The sequence below is a fragment of the Colias eurytheme genome, chromosome 20 (genome assembly GCF_061535395.1).
Source record: "Colias eurytheme isolate Ceu_HAF_F1 chromosome 20, ilColEury1 Martin Lab GWU primary, whole genome shotgun sequence".
Classification (NCBI taxonomy): Eukaryota; Metazoa; Arthropoda; class Insecta; order Lepidoptera; family Pieridae; genus Colias; species Colias eurytheme.
The window spans coordinates 752,043-774,856 of NC_142999.1; the positions used below are offsets into that span (position 1 = coordinate 752,043).

General features: G+C 32.9%; 1 protein-coding gene across 1 annotated transcript; it reads right to left on the bottom strand.

The window, feature by feature from the left end:
- Nucleotides 1-1,210: 1,210 nt before the first annotated feature.
- mas (trypsin-like serine protease domain-containing protein masquerade) lies at nt 1,211-20,938 on the bottom strand. Its single transcript, XM_090113583.1, has 14 exons — nt 20,719-20,938; nt 8,620-8,769; nt 8,109-8,222; nt 7,301-7,494; nt 6,571-6,768; nt 5,788-5,915; nt 5,248-5,372; nt 4,742-4,945; nt 4,394-4,465; nt 3,742-3,901; nt 3,230-3,417; nt 2,850-2,939; nt 2,476-2,630; nt 1,211-2,216 (listed from the first exon to the last, which is right to left on the bottom strand). Exons 1-14 carry the CDS (start codon nt 20,801-20,803, stop codon nt 2,049-2,051), a joined length of 2,031 nt encoding a protein of 676 aa, XP_089969709.1. The 5' UTR covers nt 20,804-20,938; the 3' UTR covers nt 1,211-2,048.
- Nucleotides 20,939-22,814: the final 1,876 nt, after the last annotated feature.

The following is a 22,814-nucleotide window of genomic DNA, read 5'->3' on the forward strand; positions in this document are numbered from 1 at the left end:
TGTTTTACATTGCACAGATGTTACTTGCATACACACGCAACTGTGTGCTTGAAGATAATTCATTGGTATAAAAAATAGTCTTAATTTCTAAAAAAAGGGTGTGCCCAGCATACGTGTCAGAAGTGGAACTTCTTTGGCAAGTTTCAAAGATACCAAAATCGTCGTCTTACTCCATGACGTGACGGTTTTGCCTTAACGCGATCTTGAAATTTTACTCTCAACGCACCTAAAGAAGTTTCACTTCAAAAAAATTAACTGAATTAAAATAGATTAGCAGTTTGCCACAATTCCATTTCAGTAATATCGTTTTTATAAGTCTTTCATTATAAAAAGTTATTATCTAACCCAAGCAAAAATAAATCCAACAAACCAAATAATATTTCAATTATCAATTTAAACATGCTTTGAATTCACATACTTTATTTTTCTAACACAAAACATACTTCAGAGATTAAATTTTGTGTGAACCTGTTCCTTACAAATACTAAAGTAAAGAATATATATTATAAAAATATTTTTTGAATAGTAAATAAATAGGATTGGAAAAATGTCTTGCTGAAATAGTGGAATTGACAAATCTTTAGTATATAAACTCGCTTGAAATTTTTATTTTAAAAACCAAGAAAAATAAAAACTGTTGAGCTTTTAGCACATAATTTTAGTTATTAACTTAAATAGAAGAAGTGACTTATTTCAAATTGTGTTGATTTAGATATATTTCATCCAAAAGTCAGCGCATATACATATTATATCTTTAAGTTAGTACATATTAAGGTTTGCTATTTTGTTTATATTTTCTCTCTTTTTTTGTACCTAACTAAATAGTAAATACTTGTTTCTTTTTAGGTTAATTAAAATCTTGACAATGTAAATATGTAAGGAATAAAAGTTGCATTTTGTACAAGTTTTTTTTATTACTAAAAAATACCAATTTAGTATCAATAATTAAGTATCTAGGCTAACTTAAAACCACTAAGTACTTAGTGGATGTTTAAGTATAGGGATTATATAAAAAAATAACACTTTTTATAAATCTTTTATTAGAAAACAGACTAAAGTACATTTTACAATGTGCTACCATAGACTACATCCACTCTTAGATAAAAACTAAGAATAACAAATATCTATTTACACATCTTAAAATTACTCAAGTACAAATAAATACCTCTCTTTAATATACCTTTCGAAGGAAAATTGTGCGTAAATGTTTTATTTCCTCGAATTTATTTTTGAGTAAGTAGTTATAAATATTTCTTAGATAATGTTCCAAACATGAAAATAAATACATAGTTTAAAAGTGGAGAGTAACTAAAAACTTACAGTAATTATTCTATAATAAATAAATTAACCTATAATTAGGAATAAAATCGTATTTACATTATTTTCTTAGAAAATAAAATATAAATAGAGGAATAAATGCATTTTTTTAATTTTGTGGGATAATTGCCCACAAAGTAGGTAATATTATGAACACAATGATTATTATTATTGATTAAAAAAGTAAACAATTTAAAAGATTTAGATTCCTAATAATAATTTATAGCACCCTTATCGAAATATTTAAGGAAATGAAAAATATAAATGCACACTGGTTACTATCATACGAGTTTTTGTGTAGTTTCGTTCCAAATTAAATGCAATGATAAATAAAATTAAGGTTTAGATTAAAATATAAGTGATTATAAAGTAAATTGGTCGAAAGCTAGGATTTGAATTGGTCATGAATTGCAAAAAAAAAACTATTTACCTGTAAGAGTTCACACATCATGATTTTACCGTCACAGATTTATTTTATCATGTAATAGAAACCACTTTAAAAATAAACCGAACGAAATAATACCATATCATGATTTCAAACATCATGATTTTACCGTCACAGATTTATTTTATCATGTAATAGAATTTAGAAACCACTTTAAAAATAAACCGAACGAAATAATACCATATCTACAAAAAAATTTTTTTTTTCTTCTTCTGCTTAAACTAAAATTTTAGTTTCGCGCGCAATTCTTTATGGTACGGGAGATACAGATAACATTTTTAATAGATTACAGATTATTAACGGATATGATTTGATTGATCCAGCCAATAAATGAGGAAACCTTAACGTAAACTCCTGGCACGTCTTTTCGTCCACAACCGAAGCCCCATGATACGAGACCTACTAATTCGTAAAAACCATCGTCTTGACATACTAGAGGGCCGCCTCCGTCTCCCTGTAAGTGAAACAATAATTTTATAAGCATATTGCATATGATTTTTCAAGCTATTCAAAATAATGAAATATGAATTTAAAGTGCAAATTAAAATTACTAACAGTAGTACTTAGGTACGGAGATAATTTGTGAGTTGTGACAATTCGCAATTTGTAATGTGTACAATATGTTAATACCACGATTTAGAATATATTTTTAGATAGCAATGGACAATTTTTCGTGAATTAATTATGAGCTGATCTAAAAAAAGAAAACTCACCTGGCACGCGTCATTTCCTTCCTCACCTCCCGCGCAAAACGAACTGGCGGGAAGAATGAATATCTTTTCGGTCACTGCGTTCACTTTTCGAATGCATTCCGCGTCACTCACTATGGGTAACTCGGCTTCTCGGACTCGAAGCGGTATGGGACCGCCTATAATTTATAAAATAAATTTAATAAATAGGTTTTAGGAATGTGGAAAAAAAAGAATATATCAATTACGTTATTTTCTTACATAATCTTCTTCATTTTTTTTCTGCAATGGAATAAATGATGACAGTGGATTTTATTCTTTAGTGAATTGAAAACATTTTCATAGCATTTATGTAAACATTTGTTTTGAATTTTGATTATAAGTATACGAGAACTTACTCTCTCCCATGTAACCGTATCCGGTGACAGTACAACGTTTTCCTGCAGCATGGCTCACTCCACGAGCCGGCAAGCACACCAGACATACGCCTTAAAATATACAATTTTATTCATTTGTGACAATGAAATAATAATAAAAAATATTGAAGTGATTATTACATTGAAAATACATAATCTGTTTCAGACCATTTTAGAATTTGTATACAATTCGCTAATGTGTTGAATTTCGGTTTATAAAAAACACAGGAATATCATTTATTTTGAAGAAATTAAGTATGCATTATAAATTATAACTACTTAAACCTACCTAAAATATTACTTAGGAACATTTCAGTCATTGTTTAAAGTCACATCGCACACAATACAATAAGTCAACCAACCTTCCTTGAGCTCCGCTTTCCCATGCAGCTTCAGCAACGCGATATCGTTATCAAGGGTCTGGCTATTGTGGTTGTGGTGGATGTACGTGGTGGCCACGCGGAGGGTCTGCGCACCGGGCGAGCCGTACTTGCGCGTTAGGTCATGGTCGCCCACGCGGACGTACATCGCGTCACCGGAGCGGACGATGCTGGGGAAATGGTGAATGAAGTTAGTTTTTTTTTATGTTATTGATGTTGAGTGAATGATATCTAATTGTACTTTACTCTTTAGTAAAGCAAAATTTCAGTGAAAGACCTTAAACTTCCAAAATTTATGTAAGTTTAGGTAAGATTTTTCTAAAGATAGGCAAGAGAGTAGAACAGTATTCAATATTTCAATTAAAAATTAAGCATAACTTCAATCGAATGTAAGTATTCTATTACAGTAAGCTGTTCTTCAGAGCAGTAAGATCGTCTATTTACCAGAGTTAAATATTACTGCAACAAAACCATTCACTCATTCATTCACTCACTTGGTAACGCAGTGCGCAGCCGTAAGCACCCACTGCGTGCCAACCAGCGCAGCTCCACAGATGTATTGGTTCAAGCTGTTGATTAGCGCTGTCTGCCAGCACCACTCGCCGCGCTCGCCGTCCTCGCCGCCCATCACGCGGCCCGCGCGGGATGATGTGCCTGAGCATAGATAAGCGGATGTAGAGTTGAGCTTTTCTATGAGATCTCAGATCATAGATTATGAGATAATAGACAATCTAGAGTCGAACTTTCAAATTAAAAAAAAAGACGGGTTGCACTCCGGGAGTGCCGGCAGAAGTGAAAACTTGATTAATAACGTTGAGCATGTTTGATATTTTGGAATGGTATCAGTCTTACGCTTTTTCGATCAGGTCACGTGTCCTGACGCGAGTTTAAGATTTTATACCCATTACAGAAAAAGTGCTCAACGCCGCTAAAGAAGTTTTCACTTCAATAGGTAAACAAAGAAAGTTTGTTCGTCAACGAATGCCGACTCGTGATAATCTTTACGTCTTTATAAGATGCTTTTTGCGATGCGATAATGTCGCCCACGTAATAATCTGATAAAGGTATGTACCTAGTTTACCGTATTTTAATGTAAAGGAAACAACGTAATTTCTGTAAAAACAAGATCGAAATCGTTTAAATTACCTTTTACTCCACAGACGTATTTGTTGTATTTTTCGGGCGCTCGTAATGACGTCGCGTAATTCGGTTCGTATGCTGAAAAATAATAAAATCGTCTTAGTTATATAGGTAATCTATGTTTTAACTTTTTTCAAAACAATTGTGAATTTCATGAACCTGTTTTATGTAATTTTATATACAAAACAACTTTTTTATTTCTTTATTCGCATCAACATAGTTGTTTTTATCTTATGAACATATTTTTATCAGGACTCAGGTACAACTCTAACCTGTCTCAAATGCTCATAAGCAACATTACATAAAATAACCAGGTTAAAATGAAATATTTTTTTTTAAAGTAAAAACTCCTACGCATAGGCGTTGTATGTGGTGGTGTGTAAGTCGGCGCGGGCGTGTACGTATACGGCGTCACGTATGTGTGCGGCGGGTGAGTGACCGCGAGCGGGAACGAGTCGTTCCTGTTGATTCCCATCGCTTCTAGAACTTTCGATTTTGGCGCGCAACACTGCGTTCCCGCCTTTTTGCATTTGAACACGTCTGTCATTTCTGCGTTGCCTGTGAAGGAAATAATATTGAGAATTATAAATTTGATCACATAAAAAAATGCCTTGTAGTTCAGAATCGAATATTTAAAATAAATAATTGTGATGCATTTTTAATTGGTTTCTAGAAGCATTTAAAGGCTGATTCTCAAAGCGTTTTAGATACATTTACATTGATACAAATTGACAAATATAGAAGAAGGATATCAGACTTTGTGCTTTATAATAAACATCTTACTCGTTAAAATTCTCAGGACAAACTCCTATAATATCATACATTAAAAAATATCATCATATTTTAATGTCAATACTTACGGAAACAAGTGAAAGAAAGCAAGGACACGATGCATGAGCCAGGGCAGTCAGGCCTCGGGTCCACAGGCGCGGGCGTCGTGGTCGTAGTGGTCGTGGTGGTCCGGGGCGTTGTGCGCGGTGGTAGCCTAAAGATATAAAATTGTTTATTTACTAATTTATATACAGGCGAAGATTACTTTACAACAGTTCTACTGGTAGACAGGTAAAGAACAAGTAGGTTTGTTGTATTTTGTACGACTTTTTTTTAATGTATCGATAATCCAAATAATTGTTTAATTTTAGGTAATATTTGCTGTATTTAGGAAGATACTTCTTCTTCATTTTTTTCACTTACATAATTTTTTGCGTATCTTGCCTGATGATTACTTTTGACTAGATACGACTTGTAAGTATGTTATTTTGACCATAAATACCTACCTACTGCAATTCTTGTTTTGAAGTTCTATAGGTTTTGAGGCGATCCTTTTATGTCTTTAATTATTTATTTCTTATATTATGTATATTTAAATATTAAAATCTAGACCATCAATAAGCACGAACCTAGTATTATCACAGCAGATGGAGCCACTGAGCTTACAATTGGTGTGTGACAGGAGCACGGCGGGTCGCTCGCAGAAGGCAGCCATTATGTTCAGCAAGCAGTAACCAGGGCAACGGGGGAGGGGGGCCTGGAATATGGAATTTATTAACTGAGTGTGAAAGAAAGAGGGTTATGTTTTTCGAAAGTGTAATTGTGTATTTTTTGTGTGAGTATGTTTGTGTATATGATAACTGAGAGTACATGTGTAGATTATGTTTTTGAGTTTCAGTTATTTTAATTCTGTGCCTAATTTTAGTTAAGTTTCTCTGTGCAGTAAATAGTATTAAGTAGTATTAAATAAAAGAGCGTTGAAGAGTCATAGTCAATACAAAAAAAGTTTAAATTACGTCTTAAATCATAATAAGTTCCAAGGGTTCAAAAGTTTTTAAGAATTCGGTGTTTAATTTATTATGATTACATACATAAATTCTAAGCATAAATTGGTTCTTATTCACTCTCAAATACATACCTATAAAATTAGATACATACCGCAGCTTGCAATTCTAAATTTATTAAAAAAAAAATGGTTGTCTGTAAAGTCGGTTTACTGACGATAGTAATTAATAATTATTGTACGTGACAACGTCCGATTGTGCTTCTTTGTCGCTCGTTCCGCGCTCTCGCTTGCACTTCAAGCCTTACATGGAACGCCTCAGAGCGAGGTAATGCCGCATGAGTCATGTTTTTTCGTGCGTGCAGCCGGTGCTATCGAATTATAAGACGTTGTCACGTCAAAAACTTACCGGAGTAGTAGGCCTCGGCGTAGTACTTGTAGTGGGTCGCCTGGTAGTGGTATCGCCACCATCAGTAAGACAACACGTGCCTTCTGACGGGCAGACCGCATCTTCATCCACATGGTCGCATAGCAACGCGAAGAGTCCGCTAATACAGTCTCCACGGCACTTGCGACCTGGTCGTCTGGGTGCTTGTGTTGTTGTGAGCTAATGAAAAGAAAGAAAAAAAAATTGATTGCCAAAAACATTACAAAATTTCTCTTAAAATTAAATGAGGCAAACGGACACAGCCTAGCAAAATGCTGCACACAAACAGCGCTGATTGACAGGCTGTACCGGCGATTGAGGTTCGTTTAATATTATAAAAATGATAATTATAGTTGTATGTAATAAAATAAATTGCAAGATAAAAAGGGAATAAATATGGGTACAGAGAGGTTTGACTCGCTACAGATATGAGCTAGCTCTACAAGACATCTGTGTAATTATTAGATTGCTAAAAATATATTATTAGTAAATATTGTATAATTTGCAAATTCTTTTCTTAATTTAAAAATAATGTACCCAATGATACAATATGTAAGTATCATACATAGGTAAGTATCGTAGTTTTCTGTTATAGAACGTATGTATTTTAAAATTAATTACCAAATCATTTTCGTACTTTTCGAATTTAAAAACTATAATAATAAACGATTAGCAAAGCAGTTAACAATAAATTTCCTAGTATATTTCTTACCGCAGTAGTAGGCCGTTTAGTTGAATGCTTCTTCTCATTAGGCACCACCAGGTCTGGTGGTCTACGGTCCCCGTACCCATCCTTGGAGACACAGCAAAGCCTACCAGATACGCACAGCCCACCCGAAGTCAGGTAGGCTTCACAGTACTGCGTTAATCGGGACTCTACGCAAACTCCTGGGCAAGCTATGTTACCTGTAAAATGTATTTATTAACGAATAAATTAACTATAATTGCATATTTATTTCAGGTCTATTATCAGATACATTATAGCAATGAACTAAAGTTAGATTATTCAGAGAAGATCATGTCATAGAAGATCATATTAATTTATTATTCAATACGTTTGAACCACATAGAGTCATAGAGCAACAAAACCTATAATATTTTTAATTGTTGCATCTGTAGGTATATGAATTGTATTATCTGTATAATATAAATCATTTATTTAAATACAATTTATACGTTTTGCTTTCTACTTTTTACGATTGGCGATTCAAAATATGTAGTTTTGTTTTATGAATGTAAACCAATGTTTATTTATTTATTTATGCTTTATTGCTCAAGATAAATTACAAATTGAGACTTAACCTCGGATACATTGTAATTTGTAACAAACGGCGGCATTATCGCTAAATAGCGATTTCTTCCAGACAATGTTCTTTGGTTTTTATTAACTTCTAAATTAACAACGACATTATTGTTTAGCTTTTCGATTTCTAAAAAGACAGCTTCCTAATATTCTCTAATCTGCACAAAAAATTCTACATACGAATCCTAATACTAAATAGGGTGTACCTAATAATTACCACTGTCTTTATATTTGTCTGTTTGTCTGGTTGTGGGGTCCTCATCGTCGTAGTTCTCGGTGGTGGTGTACCGGGTGGTGAACGGTCGTCTGGTGGTCACCATTGTGTCGTTGCCTGAAATAGTGATAGAATTATAAATACAAAAATAATCTATTATTTTTCAAACGTAGTCCATTTCTCAAAAGTTCGTATTATTATATTTTTAATAAATGAAACATATGAATACTGAATAGCAAATAGATAGAATACAAAATAGTTTTTTAATGTCCTAACAGGAAACCCTTTGCCACTGAAAAGTCTTGAATCTTGGTTTCAACAACCATTGCTACAATAATTAGAAATATATTTCAGGTAACGTAGGTTTCAAAAGGTGCAAGAATTGTTCTTTGCTTAGGTACCTAGCAGCTTTTAAGTCGCAATAAATCTCTATTCATTATAATGCAAATGACCTAATATTAATAGTATGAGGATGAAATACCAAAAATAACAGAAACAAAGGTTAAATATTTACCCAGCGGTTCATCAATACAGCATTTCATGGACGGCTTCGGGCACTCCACCTCCTCCAGCACGTTGGAGCAGATGAGCGACGTCAGCGCGTGCATGCACACCCCGGGACAGTTCTTCGCGTCCACCTGGGTGTCCAGCGTGTCCAGGAGCCCTGGAAATTGGGGAACAATAATATTAGATGCGCCAAGATGCCAAGATGTCATTTTTATGGTTAGGAACCTCAAAAAAAGGAACCCTTCTTTGATATCTGACTGTCTATATTTTTGTCTGTTTACGTTATTTCGACATTCGCAGGGGTTTCAAAACCTACTGGGTATTTCCCGTGAACACAGAATCTTGTAATTTTGTACTAAGTTAACGTCTTATATCCCAGATATAGGAAAAATTGCTAAAAGCATAAATTTAAAGTTATAACATGTAAAAAAAAACATTTTTATACAGAATCCTCGTTTATTATATTATATCTGGAAAATTGTGATAGGTACTTAAAATTAGTAGTTATGTACTAGACAGAAAGAAAGGGAAAGTATTTATTGACAAACTATGAAGTGAATACGTTATCGGAGCCTCACGTTGTACGAAACATGTACGAAATACGAATACGACAATTGAATTGAATTGAATTACTTAATTAAATTAAAACGATGCGTGATAAGTTCTATTAGTTTTCTTTAATATCTCAACTTCATATATTCGGGAGTTGATAGTAAATAGATGTTTGAATAAGTATAGTTAATCACTAAACGAGTACAGGCTATATCGTATTTTAGTTTCATTGCTGGGGCTGTAAAAGCTTCATCCTACCATTATACTTAACATTCATGACAAGCCTACTATCAGATTTAGTTGCTTCCATCTTTTTATCCTACAATTGCATATAACAAGATGCGTTGCAAACATTTTCACCAAACCATTGATAACATGACGCATCCATTCAACTTTTACCAGCTCAATGTTTAGCATGCCGGCGCCCGCGCCGCTTTTCAACTAAACGTAAACTACCAACTAGTTAGCTGGATAGCTTTCACGATCACGATTATATGTGCTATATGGCGACATGCGTTTTATTTATTTGATTTACGTCTGGCGGAATAGTGATTTAGCTGAAAAGCTTTGATTATTTATATTGATCCAAAGTGTGCGCGAATGTTTTAGCAGTCAATCTTGTATTATTTTCTTCTTAGGTACCTATATTGAGATATCTATAGCTCAATATACAGGTGACAATGATTAGTTAAGTGAATTGAGAAATGCATCAGACCGAAGATATATCCTTCTATCTCATTATTCTCCATAGATACTGCTTTCCGAATCGGTAGTAAATGTTAAAATATGTAAGGAGGATTCGAAAGTGCTTCTAAAAGAAGTGTAATTGAATAAATAAATCATTGAGTTCGAGATGTTTGAGTTTGAATGAAAATTGTATTACTTAGCTCCTGTAACAGGTCGAAGCGTAATACCAAACTATGAATCCACTCTACTATCCATCTCTACACAGAAAATCATGTCAATCGTCGCTTGTTTTGTTTTAAAAGACAAACAAACAAATACATACATATGAAGCAAATTTATCATTACAGACAGTAAGTACTGAAGCAAGCAAGTAAGATGGACAACGCTTTGAAGAGCCAGGGTTGAAGCGAAAAATGTTGCAAGTAACATTTTTATATCAAAACATATTTTTCACCTATCATACACAAAAAGCGTATTACATTATTACTTTCATTTCATAATAGCTCTGAAGTCGTTAGGACGTCTATATAAACCAGTCAAGATCCAACCGGCACTTTCTACAATGTACATTAGACCAGTTCTACACTGCGAGTATACTCTAATGTTCTAATTACATCAAGACGATGACAGCTATTTATTTTACAGTTGATACTGAGCCATGATGTTGTTTTTGTAAGTTTAAAAGACTTAAGTAACTATATTTTTTGTTATATTTTAAGTAGAGTATTTGTGCGATTTGGATACGTAATGAAGAACCGTTAATTAGAATTTAGTGCAATTGTATGTACTAAATTCAGTCAAATAATAAGTAAAGACCCATTTTTGAATACAACATTCAATAGATATTTAGTTAAAAACTTAGGCATAAAAATTAAAAGGTGCTTATCTGTGGCCCACTGAATGACCGAGGTCTCCGGATGCTCATATATGATAAATAAAATTAGAGACGTTTTATTTGAAGTCTTCTATTATTAATTGTTGATTTAATAATGTGTTTAAATATAATACAACAGTTTTAAGTATAGATTTATAAACTTATATTACATACAACAATGGCAAGGAATAAGGACTCGCTGCAGACGGAAACCATGGCAACCGCTAGCCTACTAAAGTCACTTGCATGTACTTTCATTTTCGGCATACGATTTCTCCTCTTAGGTCATCGGCTAACGGCACTCGTTTACGATTCAAGACACAAGTTTACGCGTAATTGTTATTGGAAATAATGATATTTTACGTGTGTTTCATTGAATATTATATTTTATGGTGTGTTTCGTTTATTTTGTTCGATAATCTTGTTTATCGAAACATACATCGGAAAATAAGTTATGGATATACATATTATGCGGTGCTTTTGTTAATTACATTTCATTAAATCATAAATTTACTTATATTTCCGTCATAATAATTGATGGTTATTAAAAATTCTTCATTCATCTTCTATATAGGTACATATAAAACTCAAAGGTGACTGATATAGTGATCCTTTAGTGATCTATCAACGCACAGCCCAAACCACTGGACGTATCGGGCTGAAATTTGGCATGCAGGTAGATGTTAGGACGTAGGCATCCGCTAAGAAAGGATTTCCCGAAATTCTTGCGGGAACGGGGAAAAACGGGGATGCACGTACAAAGTCGTGGGCGGAAGCTAGTTCATAATAATATGGCAACCTGTCTAGATGTCTACGAGTAAAAATAACAAACTTTCACACGATTTTTGATCACATTAATATTCGTTTCACATATATTTTATAGAAAGATACGTCCCGTATCGTACGTAGTTTCAGAAATGATAAGAGAAGATAAAACACGATGTTATAAGATAATCTTATAATATGTATTACCACAGACTAATAAGTATTACATAATATATGACTCCCTAATAAATAGCATGACTTTGGAAATCAAGTTAATTTGTAGTTCCATACATTTAAATAATCTTAAGATAAAATCGATAAACTATACACTAATAAATAATACAATAAACGGCTCGCTCCTTCTTATAGGTTACGTCAGAGGCCATTTCCTTTTTTTACCGAAGGAGGTAACAGTACGTGGAATGCGGTCCGGTTTTTGGGTTAGGATAACCGTTAGGTAATAGTCAATCTCCGATCAACTGTTTACTTGCTCTGGAATGTGGAAACTTGCCAATGACATTGGGCAAGGCTTTGGTGTTAGTTTATTGTTTTCCGATCTATTCAGTTGTAGGTAATCTCGGACTTATGTGTTTTTCCTTGTTGGACTTATGTATCCTTCTATCTCATTATTCCTTAAGAAGCACTTTCGAATCCTCCTTACATATTTTAACATTTACTACCGATTCGGAAAGCAGTATCTATGGAGAAGAACCGGCAAGAAAGTCCATAGTTGCTCTTCTAAAATCATATCAATATTACAATTCAATTTTACATAATATATAACTTATATTTAACTACATCCATACTAATATTATAAATGCGAAAGTAACTCTGTCTGTCTGTCTGTTACTCAATCACGCCTTAAATACTGAACCAATTTGCATGAAATTTGGTATAGAGATATTTTGATACCCGAGAAAGGACATAGGCTACTTTTTAACCCGGGAAATAGGATAGGTTTTATCCCGGAAATCCCACGGGAACGGGAACTATGCGGGTTTTTCTTTGACTGCGCGGGCGAAGCTGCGGGTGGAAAGCTAGTAGTTAATATATATCATAATATTATGCCAAAGAACTGTCATGTGGTTCTTACGATATAGGAAATCTTGCATAGATACCCACGGCCATGAATCTAATACCTACTCAATTGCCATATATGTATTACTAATTTCAGTTACATCTCCGACGTGCAGAGTGCTTTAATACCTAGTAGTGAAAATTGAAATGTAAATAATCACCAAAACCTTTTTAAAATTAAACTACTTAAACTAATTATTTCAATATCTCAAATAAAAAAGGCATTTCTTAACTCTACAAGGAATAATTCCTTCCATTATGTTATCCGCATTGTTAATGATTGTTAACTAACTAACTAAACTGTAACTATTTATTTTATTTATTTATATTTATATACTTTATTTATTTATTATATATTTTATTAAATATTTTAATTATTTATATTATAGTTACTTTATTGTATTCTATTATGATTAATACAGGTTTCTCTAGATAACATAATAATAATATGTAATATATTATATTACTTCCTATTTTATTTTTATCTCATAATAATATATATATATATTTTTTTCTTTTCTCTTTTACTTTTTCAGCCACCCGCGTTCCATTAATTATATGTATTATATATCTATCCTCTACCTTAGGTGGCCTGGAAGAAATCGCTTTTAAGCGATAAGGTCACCTTTTGTACTTCGCATCCAAACAGATATATATTATACTGTACATTGTAATATTAAATGGTGTGGTACAATAAATGATTAAATAAATAAATAAATAAATAAATTGGTCGATGAATTGGAGCGTTTTCCTCAATTCAAATGAACCAAACAAAAATTATAAGGAAACTAGCGGTCCGCCCCGGCTTCGCCCGTGGTACATGTTTACGTTTTCTCTACATAAGAACCATCCTCGTACTTCAAGGAATATAATAAAAAAAAAATTATCGAAATCGGTTCAGCCGTTCTCGAGTTATGCGCTTACCAACACATTTTGCGATTCATTTTTATATATAAGAAGATTTATTTATTTATTTACTCTTTATTGTACAGCATATTACAATGAAAGTACATAAAACAAAACCATTTAAAATGTACAAACGGCGGCCTTATGGCTCAAAGCCATCTCTGCCAGGCAACCTTCAGGCAAAGGACAAATTATATTAGCAATAATAACGTTAAAAAAAGAAGAAAAAAAAACTGAATTAAAACAAAGCATAATACATAAAACACTATATGTATATAACTACTATATATGTATATAACTACTAAGATTATATACAGTAATGTTTATTCATAAATCTTATATAACAATATCAATCGAAACTAACGTCCATCTGTCTAAGACACTATTAATTAATTATAGCCGCTGTCTGTGGGCGGTCATTCACCCGCGAGAAATCGACTGACAACCGACCAGTGTATGTTGATCTCTCTTAGTATGTGAGTTCAGTCCACGTGGATTTTTATAAATATTATTAAAACTTCGAGCTAATCGTTTTATCTTTGTGAGCAATAACAAATAAGAGACAGCAATTTCGTTCGAATAAAATACTGAAAGAAGTTAGTTTTGCTGAAAAAGACAATACATTTTCATCAATAAACTCAAATATTGGATGAAACGTCCATCACAATGTATTAGTGAATTATTATCCTTGAAATTACAAGGAATTCTGCAAATAAATAGTTTTTCATAAATTGAAAATCTGTAATCTGAAAAGTGCTGCAATCAATCAAAGATACCTTTTGTATGTATTGTTACACAATAAAACCACATGATGTTTTTGTTACTCTTTTACACAAATACTACTGAACTGATTACAATGAAATTAATTGAATTAACACATAGGTTTTATCCCGGAAATCCCATGGGAACGGGAACTATGCGGCTTTTCTTTGAAAACGCGGGCGAAGCCGCGGAAAAGCTAGTAAATTTATAATGCCTCACATACCACCAAGTTGTCATCCATTTGTTATATAAACGAAATTAACCCTCTACTCTACAATATTGTCATAAATTAAATTATGTAAGATTATGAACAATTTAATTACACTTCTTATTGTACAAATTACTTTTGATTGTAAAATAATGAGATTGCACTTGCTATATTTTGCGTGTGTCACGAAATAAATGTCAAACGTTAATTTTATTTTTCATGAAATATGTGTGTGTCATTGAAATCAAGAGTCGTAACTAGTATTATTTAACCTGTGTAATTTTAATTACATGAATTTGTTCTTAATTTACTTGATTACTTATTTATTGTACTTTGTGTAACTTTCATGTCTTTTATTTATTTGTATTTTTGTCTAAATTAAGGCAGAAAAGTATTTGTTATATTGGCTCTACAATCCTTTACCTTTAAGGCCGCTGCATACGTGACGGGATTTTACCCGGACGGGACGTGACGGGAAGTTTTGGAAACATCGTTGCATACAAAATGTATCCAAATACGCATATGTCACGGGAACATCGACGGGACGGGAACGTGGACGGGAAAAATATCGTCGCCGACGATGTTTAGCACGTCCCGTCCCGCACGTGCCCCGTCCCGTCCGTGATTTCGCTACGTATGCACAGTCGCTCCGTTCGTGCCGGAGAGATTAGTAGTGACGCCTTCCAAGTATCGAAAATGGACGACGAAAAACTAATCGAATGTGTTCGCTCATATCCAGCGTTGTATAGTATAGCGAACCCACAATATTTAGATATTTAGATATTGTGGTATTCCTAACTATACTTAGTCCTTTTCACCTATGATGATTCCTGTGACACTTCATCGTGTTCTGAATTACGTAGGTATTTTATGTTTAAAATGCCAAAATAATTTTAGTGCATAATATTTTTGTTTTATGGCGGCATTATTACCAAAAATATAAAAATGAAACATCTTAAGCTTATAAATCAAAAACAGTATTGTTTAGTTTAAATTCAAATTCAAATTTCTTTATTTGCAGAATGTAGATTACAAAGATGTTAATGTTTTCTTGACGGTCGTAGCTTCTTCGTCATCTAGAGCAATAGCAATTAAAGCCAATTCTTGAATTGAAAAATCCATCTTTCGTTGTTCACAACACTAGCACGTTAGATCAGAATCACGTCACGGTGCGTATGCGTTTGCTCCACGTTCCCGTTGTGAACGAGGCAATCACGTGCCCGTCCCGCTCACGTCCCGTCCGAGGTATTTTCCCGTCACGTATGCAGCGGCCTTTACTTCGAAAGTTATCACGTGTTCTTAATTTAAAGCTCTTTAAATACTTATAGTAGTTTATGGTTTAACACACTAAGATAAACCTTAAATATAGCCTATAATATATCATCAATAATTACATTAGATCTCTCCAGAGGACTGTGTTTTTGATAGAGTTTAAAGTGTAGCTGCGTCAATAGCAGAGGTAACTTAGTGACGTCGACCGGCACTTTCTCTGTACCCCTTTCCCTCGAGTCCTTGTGACAGAGACGGTAACAAATCATACGACAAACTTTTGATAAGTTCATCATGATGATCAGCCTTGCACCAAAGGGACTGTCATTTAAGATTAATACCTTTACGGCTAAACTTTTCTTGTGGGATTGAAATCTATATTATAAAGCTGAAGAATTCAAACTCAAACTCAAACATTTATTCATTCAATTAGACTTCTTATAGAAGCACTTTTGAAACGTCATTACATATTTTAAAATTTACCACCGATTCGGAAAGCAGTATCTACGGAGAAGAACCGGCAAGAAACTCCATAGTTGCTCTTTTAAATCATGTCAGTTTTACAATTTTACAAAATACATATGTAACATCATAATATATTATAATAACATGCCAAAGAACTGTCCTGTGGTTTTTTCGCGACAACCCTACATGGGTTTTTATCGTCCATATATTCCTGAATACTGTAGTACGCTCTCTGAACTAGTACATTTTTTATATAAGATTTAAATTTAGAACTACTAAACTCTTTAATATTATGAGGAATTCTATTGTAAAAGCGTATACCTTGACCCATAAATGAATTTTTAACTTTAGCTAATCGGAAAAATGGCATTTCAATTCTATTTCTTTTAATTGTTGTTTGAACGCGCTAATCTCAGGAACTACTGATCCGATTTGAAAAATTATTTCAGTGTTAGATAGACCATTTGTTGAGGAAGACTATAGGCTATATATCATCACGCTAAGACCAACAGGAGCGGAGCACTGTGGGTAAAACCGCAGTGCACTGCTAGTATGAAATATTTTTTAACATAACTAACACATTTTTATTTCGTCTGATTTAGAAGAAGATTATTATTTCATAAATTGTTTTCACATTTCTCTAACACCCTCTATACGTTGCATGCACTCTGTCTTGACGATTTACTCAGTCGTGGTGAGCTTTTTAGACACTATTGAAAATCATCATTATTTTCAATCACTTTATTTAACCGCTATGAAATAAATTTGGTCATCATCATTGACGTATTGAGATTAACAATATATATTTAATACAATGTTACCTAAATAATGTTCGTTACAACACATTTTTAAGTTTTTAATAAGCAATTGAAAAAGAAAAGATTAAAATCTATTCGAACTAGCGTGTCGGGATTCGAATCTACATTGCGCGTAATTATTTCAACTGACAAACGACGTGTCAAATAACAAATATATCAATTTTGTTTAACTTTAAGATTGTTCAGTACCTATTTGCGTGAGAATGTATACAAGGAAACATTTTAAAAAATACTTTAAATATAATTCTAATTGTTTTGTAATGAAGTTGTTAGGTAAATAAGTAAAAGTGATCAATTTAATTTAATTTTGCGATCAGGCATTTAAGTTTAGAGTAGAGTTTAGAGTAGACACGGTAATAGTATTATTACCGTGTGATAATGAAAAAGGCATAATTCAATTTACACACAATTCCCAGGAAAATAGACAAGACTAAAAACAGCCCACGACTAAGGATGAAACAAAATTTTACATAATAAGAATAGGTAAAATACAGTAGGTTTTGTGAATATTTTTGATTGGGTTTCTTCAAAGTCTAAGTATAGTCACCTTTCAAAATATATTCAGCTAAGGGCTGTTTTTTCAATCGTTGGTTAAAACTTATTCATCGAATAACGTATTAAAGTACCATTTCAAAAATGTATTCTAATTGTCCGTATTTGACATTTTACAGGTGACATCCGTATTTGACATTGGAATGATAAATTTTAACCAAGGATTGAAAAATCGGCCCTAAACCTACATAAACATAGGTATTTTATTGACCTTATACGAAATATTATAAATATAGGTACTAACCAAATCTTTTACAAATCAATTTTCAAATCAAAACATAACTTGATAGTTATAAAGCGACATCGCGTGTGAATAATTTGAGATCATGGCTCTATCGTGAGAGAAAAAAATTTGTCAATTTATTTTGTTTATCAACTATGTAGTATTATAGTAATTTTATAACAATAAACCAATCTTCGCTTCGATAAATGTTGTTTCATAGACCATTTATGTTAATTGACTTTAGTTGTTAATTCAATTAATTTCATGCAGATATTACATTCTAATTTTCCATAACTTCAGCTCAAATTATGAAACCTGTATAGATCTATCATTGATTAAATGTTAGCGCTTGTAATTAGCGGATATAATAGCACGATAAATGAATAGATAGTAACTTTCTAAAATAACATTTATTATTTCAAATTATTGGTTTATATCTGTATAGTTTGTAAACATTTCGTTATATAAAATTACATTAGTGTCCAGGCACACCCCGGACACTCCATACAAAATGATCGTTTTGACAGTCACACTGTAGAGACTGCAAATGTGTGTGTTAACGCTTTATGGTTGGCACATTTGTGACTAGCGTAAAAAAAAATTCGCGTTTTTCTGATGAAATACATCCGTAAACAGCACAATATCTAACCATTTTCTAGGAAAAACGATAATCACAAATCCAAAATAATAAAATTACTTAAGTCAATTTGATTAATGTTGTCAATCTTCGTTGCGTATCGTCCTTGCAGAAAAATATGGCCCATTTTATGTCTGATCGCGCGGGGGTGAGGTAAGTTTAATTTTGGCGGGAGGCGGAGAGTGTCCGTTCTGTAGCGTTTAGCTACTACATATTATGTATTCTGTGGTCCAGGTGTACATCAGAGTGCATTATTTATCAGTTATATTAATCAACAACACTATTATTATTAACGATCATTATCTTCTAGAGCTGTACATAAACGAGTGTAGCTCTACGCTCTACACTCGTTGATGTCTTTTCAAAGGTATGTAAGTTGTCGTAATTTTAATAATCCTTAATCTCAATAATTCTCAGCTACTTATGAATATTATATTTAGAATAGGTTATTTTTTAGGAAAACGATGTCATGGGCATCTTCTAGTGTAGAACTGTAGAATAAATTATCACATAACGTGCTTAACGGCGTACGCACCGTTATCACGACCTCTTACTATCTACCCGCGAATTAATAGTCATTATATCTTATTAAATAATAAATTGATTTCTCTTTTTTATTCGTAAATATATGTTTATAATTTAGACTCTTATCTTATTGTAGTATATTTTTTAGAGCATCTGGAAGTTATCGTGTTTTTCTGCAGCTTTTAAAAACAATTCCATGATAATTGTAACTAACAATTAAATATTAGTTATCTCTACCCATATCTAGATAGAGATGATGTAGAGTATGAATTTATTCTGTTGTCTTTTGTATTGCATTGCATTTGGTTTCTGCGCGTTCCTAATATTAAGGTATCGACGGAAGCATAGAATAAATTATAGATCATTAAATTTTCGCTTCAATAAAGTTGTATTTCGATTATAATTACTTATTAGTTTTTGCCTATTATCAATACTTCTCCGCATTTCTGGTTGTACGTATTTCAAATGTTTGTAGAAAATAAGTGAGTATGAAGTTATTTGGATCTATTGGAAACATATTTTGGATCGGATTTAAAACAAGATTTTGCCTTGGAAATATTTTTTTGATCGAGAGATATATCATATTAATTTTAGTTTATTATGGACTAGCTTTCCACCCACAGCTTCGCCCGCGCAGTCAAAGAAAAACCCGTATAGTTCCCGTCCCCGTGGGATTTCCGGGATAAAACCTATCCTATTTCCCGGGATAAAAAGTAGCCTATGTCCTTTCTCGGGTATCAAAATATCTCTATACCAAATTTCACGCAAATTGGTTCAGTAGTTAAGGCGTGATTGAGTAACAGACAGACAGACAGAGTTACTTTCGCATTTATAATATGTATTAGTATGGATTGTGATATCTTGTTAATGGATATAGTTTACAACAAGTTTTCTTTTGTTCTATTTGTGTTATCTGTAGACTAATAATAATTCGTGCTTGTAAATTTACACGTAAGACATAATAACTTTCTTCTTCTTGCTTTCTGACCACTGCTCGCGTGTACTTCAAGTTATCACGCACTACCTCCTATGCCCTAATTAACCCCCCTAGAAACATGTTGATGAATATTTCTGGAATAATATTTTTAAAATAATAATATTTATAAGCTGCAGTATTGCTTACACTGTTTAATGTGATATGATCGCATAAATGTTTATATGTATGTACATTGTACATAGTAAATCTTTTTCTAAACCTGATATTTAAAAAAATCATGCTTGATAGCTTGATATTTATTGATGTCTGTTAGGATAATATCAATAATCACTACAAATCAAAAGAAATCGCACGCATTCATGAATAATTTATGTCAGAAACCGTTTTTTCTGTGCAATAGAGATCATTACGGTTATAACACGATTTGGATATAGTCATAAATCATTTTAGGAGTCATTTAAATAAATATTAATTCAACATTCATCCGATTTCCTATCATCTGCGAGCCGTTTCGCATCAACACATAAATTCTTAGATGTATTGCTCTGTGCAAGAGACAATACGCTGTTTGCGACGGTCAGAAACAGATTCCCCGTTACTAGTCAGGTGGTAACGGTATATCTCGCCAAATTAGTCCGGAATTTATTCATTACTCGTTTGACCCTGTTATTTATGTATGTAGGTTACTCATTTGGCCCGACGTTGTGTGAAAACTATGAGTTTAACTGTAATTATAATTACAATTAACGTGTACTTAATGCATAAAATTTAGAAGAGTACAGTTAACAAAATTACCGTTAATTATTTACTCTATCAATAAATTTATTGATTAATAAAAAATGGAGTTACCTGACAAGAAAGAGCTCGCGAAGGATTCATCCTGAGAGCGGGAGAAAGGCAGAGCCAGTAGTAATGCCACAATAATCACTTTCATGGTGCACGTCACTGGGTCAGGAGCGCGTGCGCATGGCGTGCGGGCGCCGCTTCGCGTTACCGTACACTAGCCGTAGTGCCCGGAGCCGCTGTGGTTGCCAATAGCGACGGAACTCGGCCGCAGAGTAAGGTATGCGAGCGATCGGTAGAACTGTTACCCACTTTCTGCCTTCCTGTTGCCGTTTCCGACGAGACAATGTCAATGCAACTTACGGGTCAGTGATGGTTTTTAGATCGTGGGATGTTTGAATGTGCTCTATGTGATGAGAAATATCTATATTGATGAATATGAGTTCATTTTAGGTCAAAATCGATACCATTGTGAATAGACTTTATTGAATAAGTATATTGGTATAATTAATCGAATGATGAATGTACCATTAGACAGTAGCTAGAATCTGTTTCTTAAGAGAAATGTTTTTTTTTTTATGTCAGAGCAAGCAAAGGAGCAGGTGGGCCACCTGATGTTAAGCGGTCACCACCGCCCATAAATTTATTACGATGAACTTGTAAATTTTTATTGAGCATTAATATCTTTAAAATTATGCACCGTCTTAAAATTCGTTAAATAAACAATCCATCCAAAACTCAACAATGTAGATAACAAATTGTAGAGACATTTTAGAGTTTTCTCTACAATGGTTCGACTCCATGAATTAAATTAGTACAAAACGTTTATCGTTTTCTGTCAATAAATAACTAAAAAAAAGACTACATTTCGAATATTGATAAGAGATGATCCTCTAATAGGCAAAGTTTATTTTACAAAATGCCGCATCTGCGTTATCTACTCTATGGCAAGTAGCAAGTCCAAGTGACTGGAGCGAGCGACACAGCGGCCACTCGCTCGTCACCGACGTGGTAATGAATGGATACCGTACCATTGATTAACATCTCGAATAATCAAGAACAAATTGATAATATCACTGATTAAACACGTTACTAATGAAGCTTATTCTTTATATAATTCATGTTCGTAAACGTAAGATTCGAAACGTAGAGTTAAATGTAAATGAAAATGAAATAATTGTGTCGAAAGTTATCAGTTTCTAATTCAAATACTTACACTAAAATCAATCGCTAGAAACAGATAATTCATGAATCTTGAATCTCTTAAATATTATAATTGGAATGAAAGCGTAGTGATGATTAGGAGAGATTTCTAAAAAAAACTATTTTTTTTAAACTTAGGTACATTTCTAGACTGTAAAAATATAATGAATAGTAATTCATATTATAATATTAGGTACTATAATGCAACAACGTAGCTTATTTTATTGTTTAAAAAAAATACAGAAGTTTATGATATAATAATAACAAATAACAATTTAGGACTTGCTGTTCCGCGCGGCTTCACTCGTGGCTAAAATAATTATTCCTATGTGTACTTAAGCGTGCTTAAGCTACATTCTGCCAAGTATGATCAAAATTGGTTCAGTGGTATTCGCGTGAAAGAGCACATTTTGCATTCATATAAACTTTTGCGTTTATTATATTAGTAGGATGAATTCCACGAAATTTTAGTCAATCCGTTTCAAAGAGGAAATTGTCGGAATTACTAACTTTCTTAATATGAGTCAACTATTTTACACGACATGAGATTTTAGATTAACATTTACAAGATCAATTATTATCTCTACCACTACTCTACCAATAAAAAAATAGGTACATACTAATTTATATAATTTCTGATATACATATAAATTTCTCTATCTCTATGTATTTTTTTGTCTGTCAATTTATTTTGTATGTAACCGATATGATTCCTATCCTATCCGACTCCTTTATACTCGATTATGACCCATTTTAAAAGAACGGATTAAATTCAAACTTATCAAGGTTGTGACAGAAAAAACAATTCGTAAGTTTGAGTGTGTTCTTGTTTAGTTTTTGGACTTACAAAGTTTGCAAAATACCTACTTACACAAACTTATACATCGAAATCCTGCTGCCTATGTAGTAATACATAATAATAAATAGATTTTTGTCAAGTATTCAAAAGGGATTCATTC

Bases quoted from the DNA above. Each gene is read 5' to 3' on its own strand.
- mas (XM_090113583.1), bottom strand. From the start codon at position 20,803: ATGAAAGTGATTATTGTGGCATTACTACTGGCTCTGCCTTTCTCCCGC. The intron at 4,466-4,741 runs GTAGGAGTTTTT...ATTATTTTTCAG, and splicing joins ACCACATACAACGCCTATGC to CATACGAACCGAATTACGCG. The intron at 2,217-2,475 runs GTGAGTTTTCTT...TTTCACTTACAG, and splicing joins AAGGAAATGACGCGTGCCAG to GGAGACGGAGGCGGCCCTCT.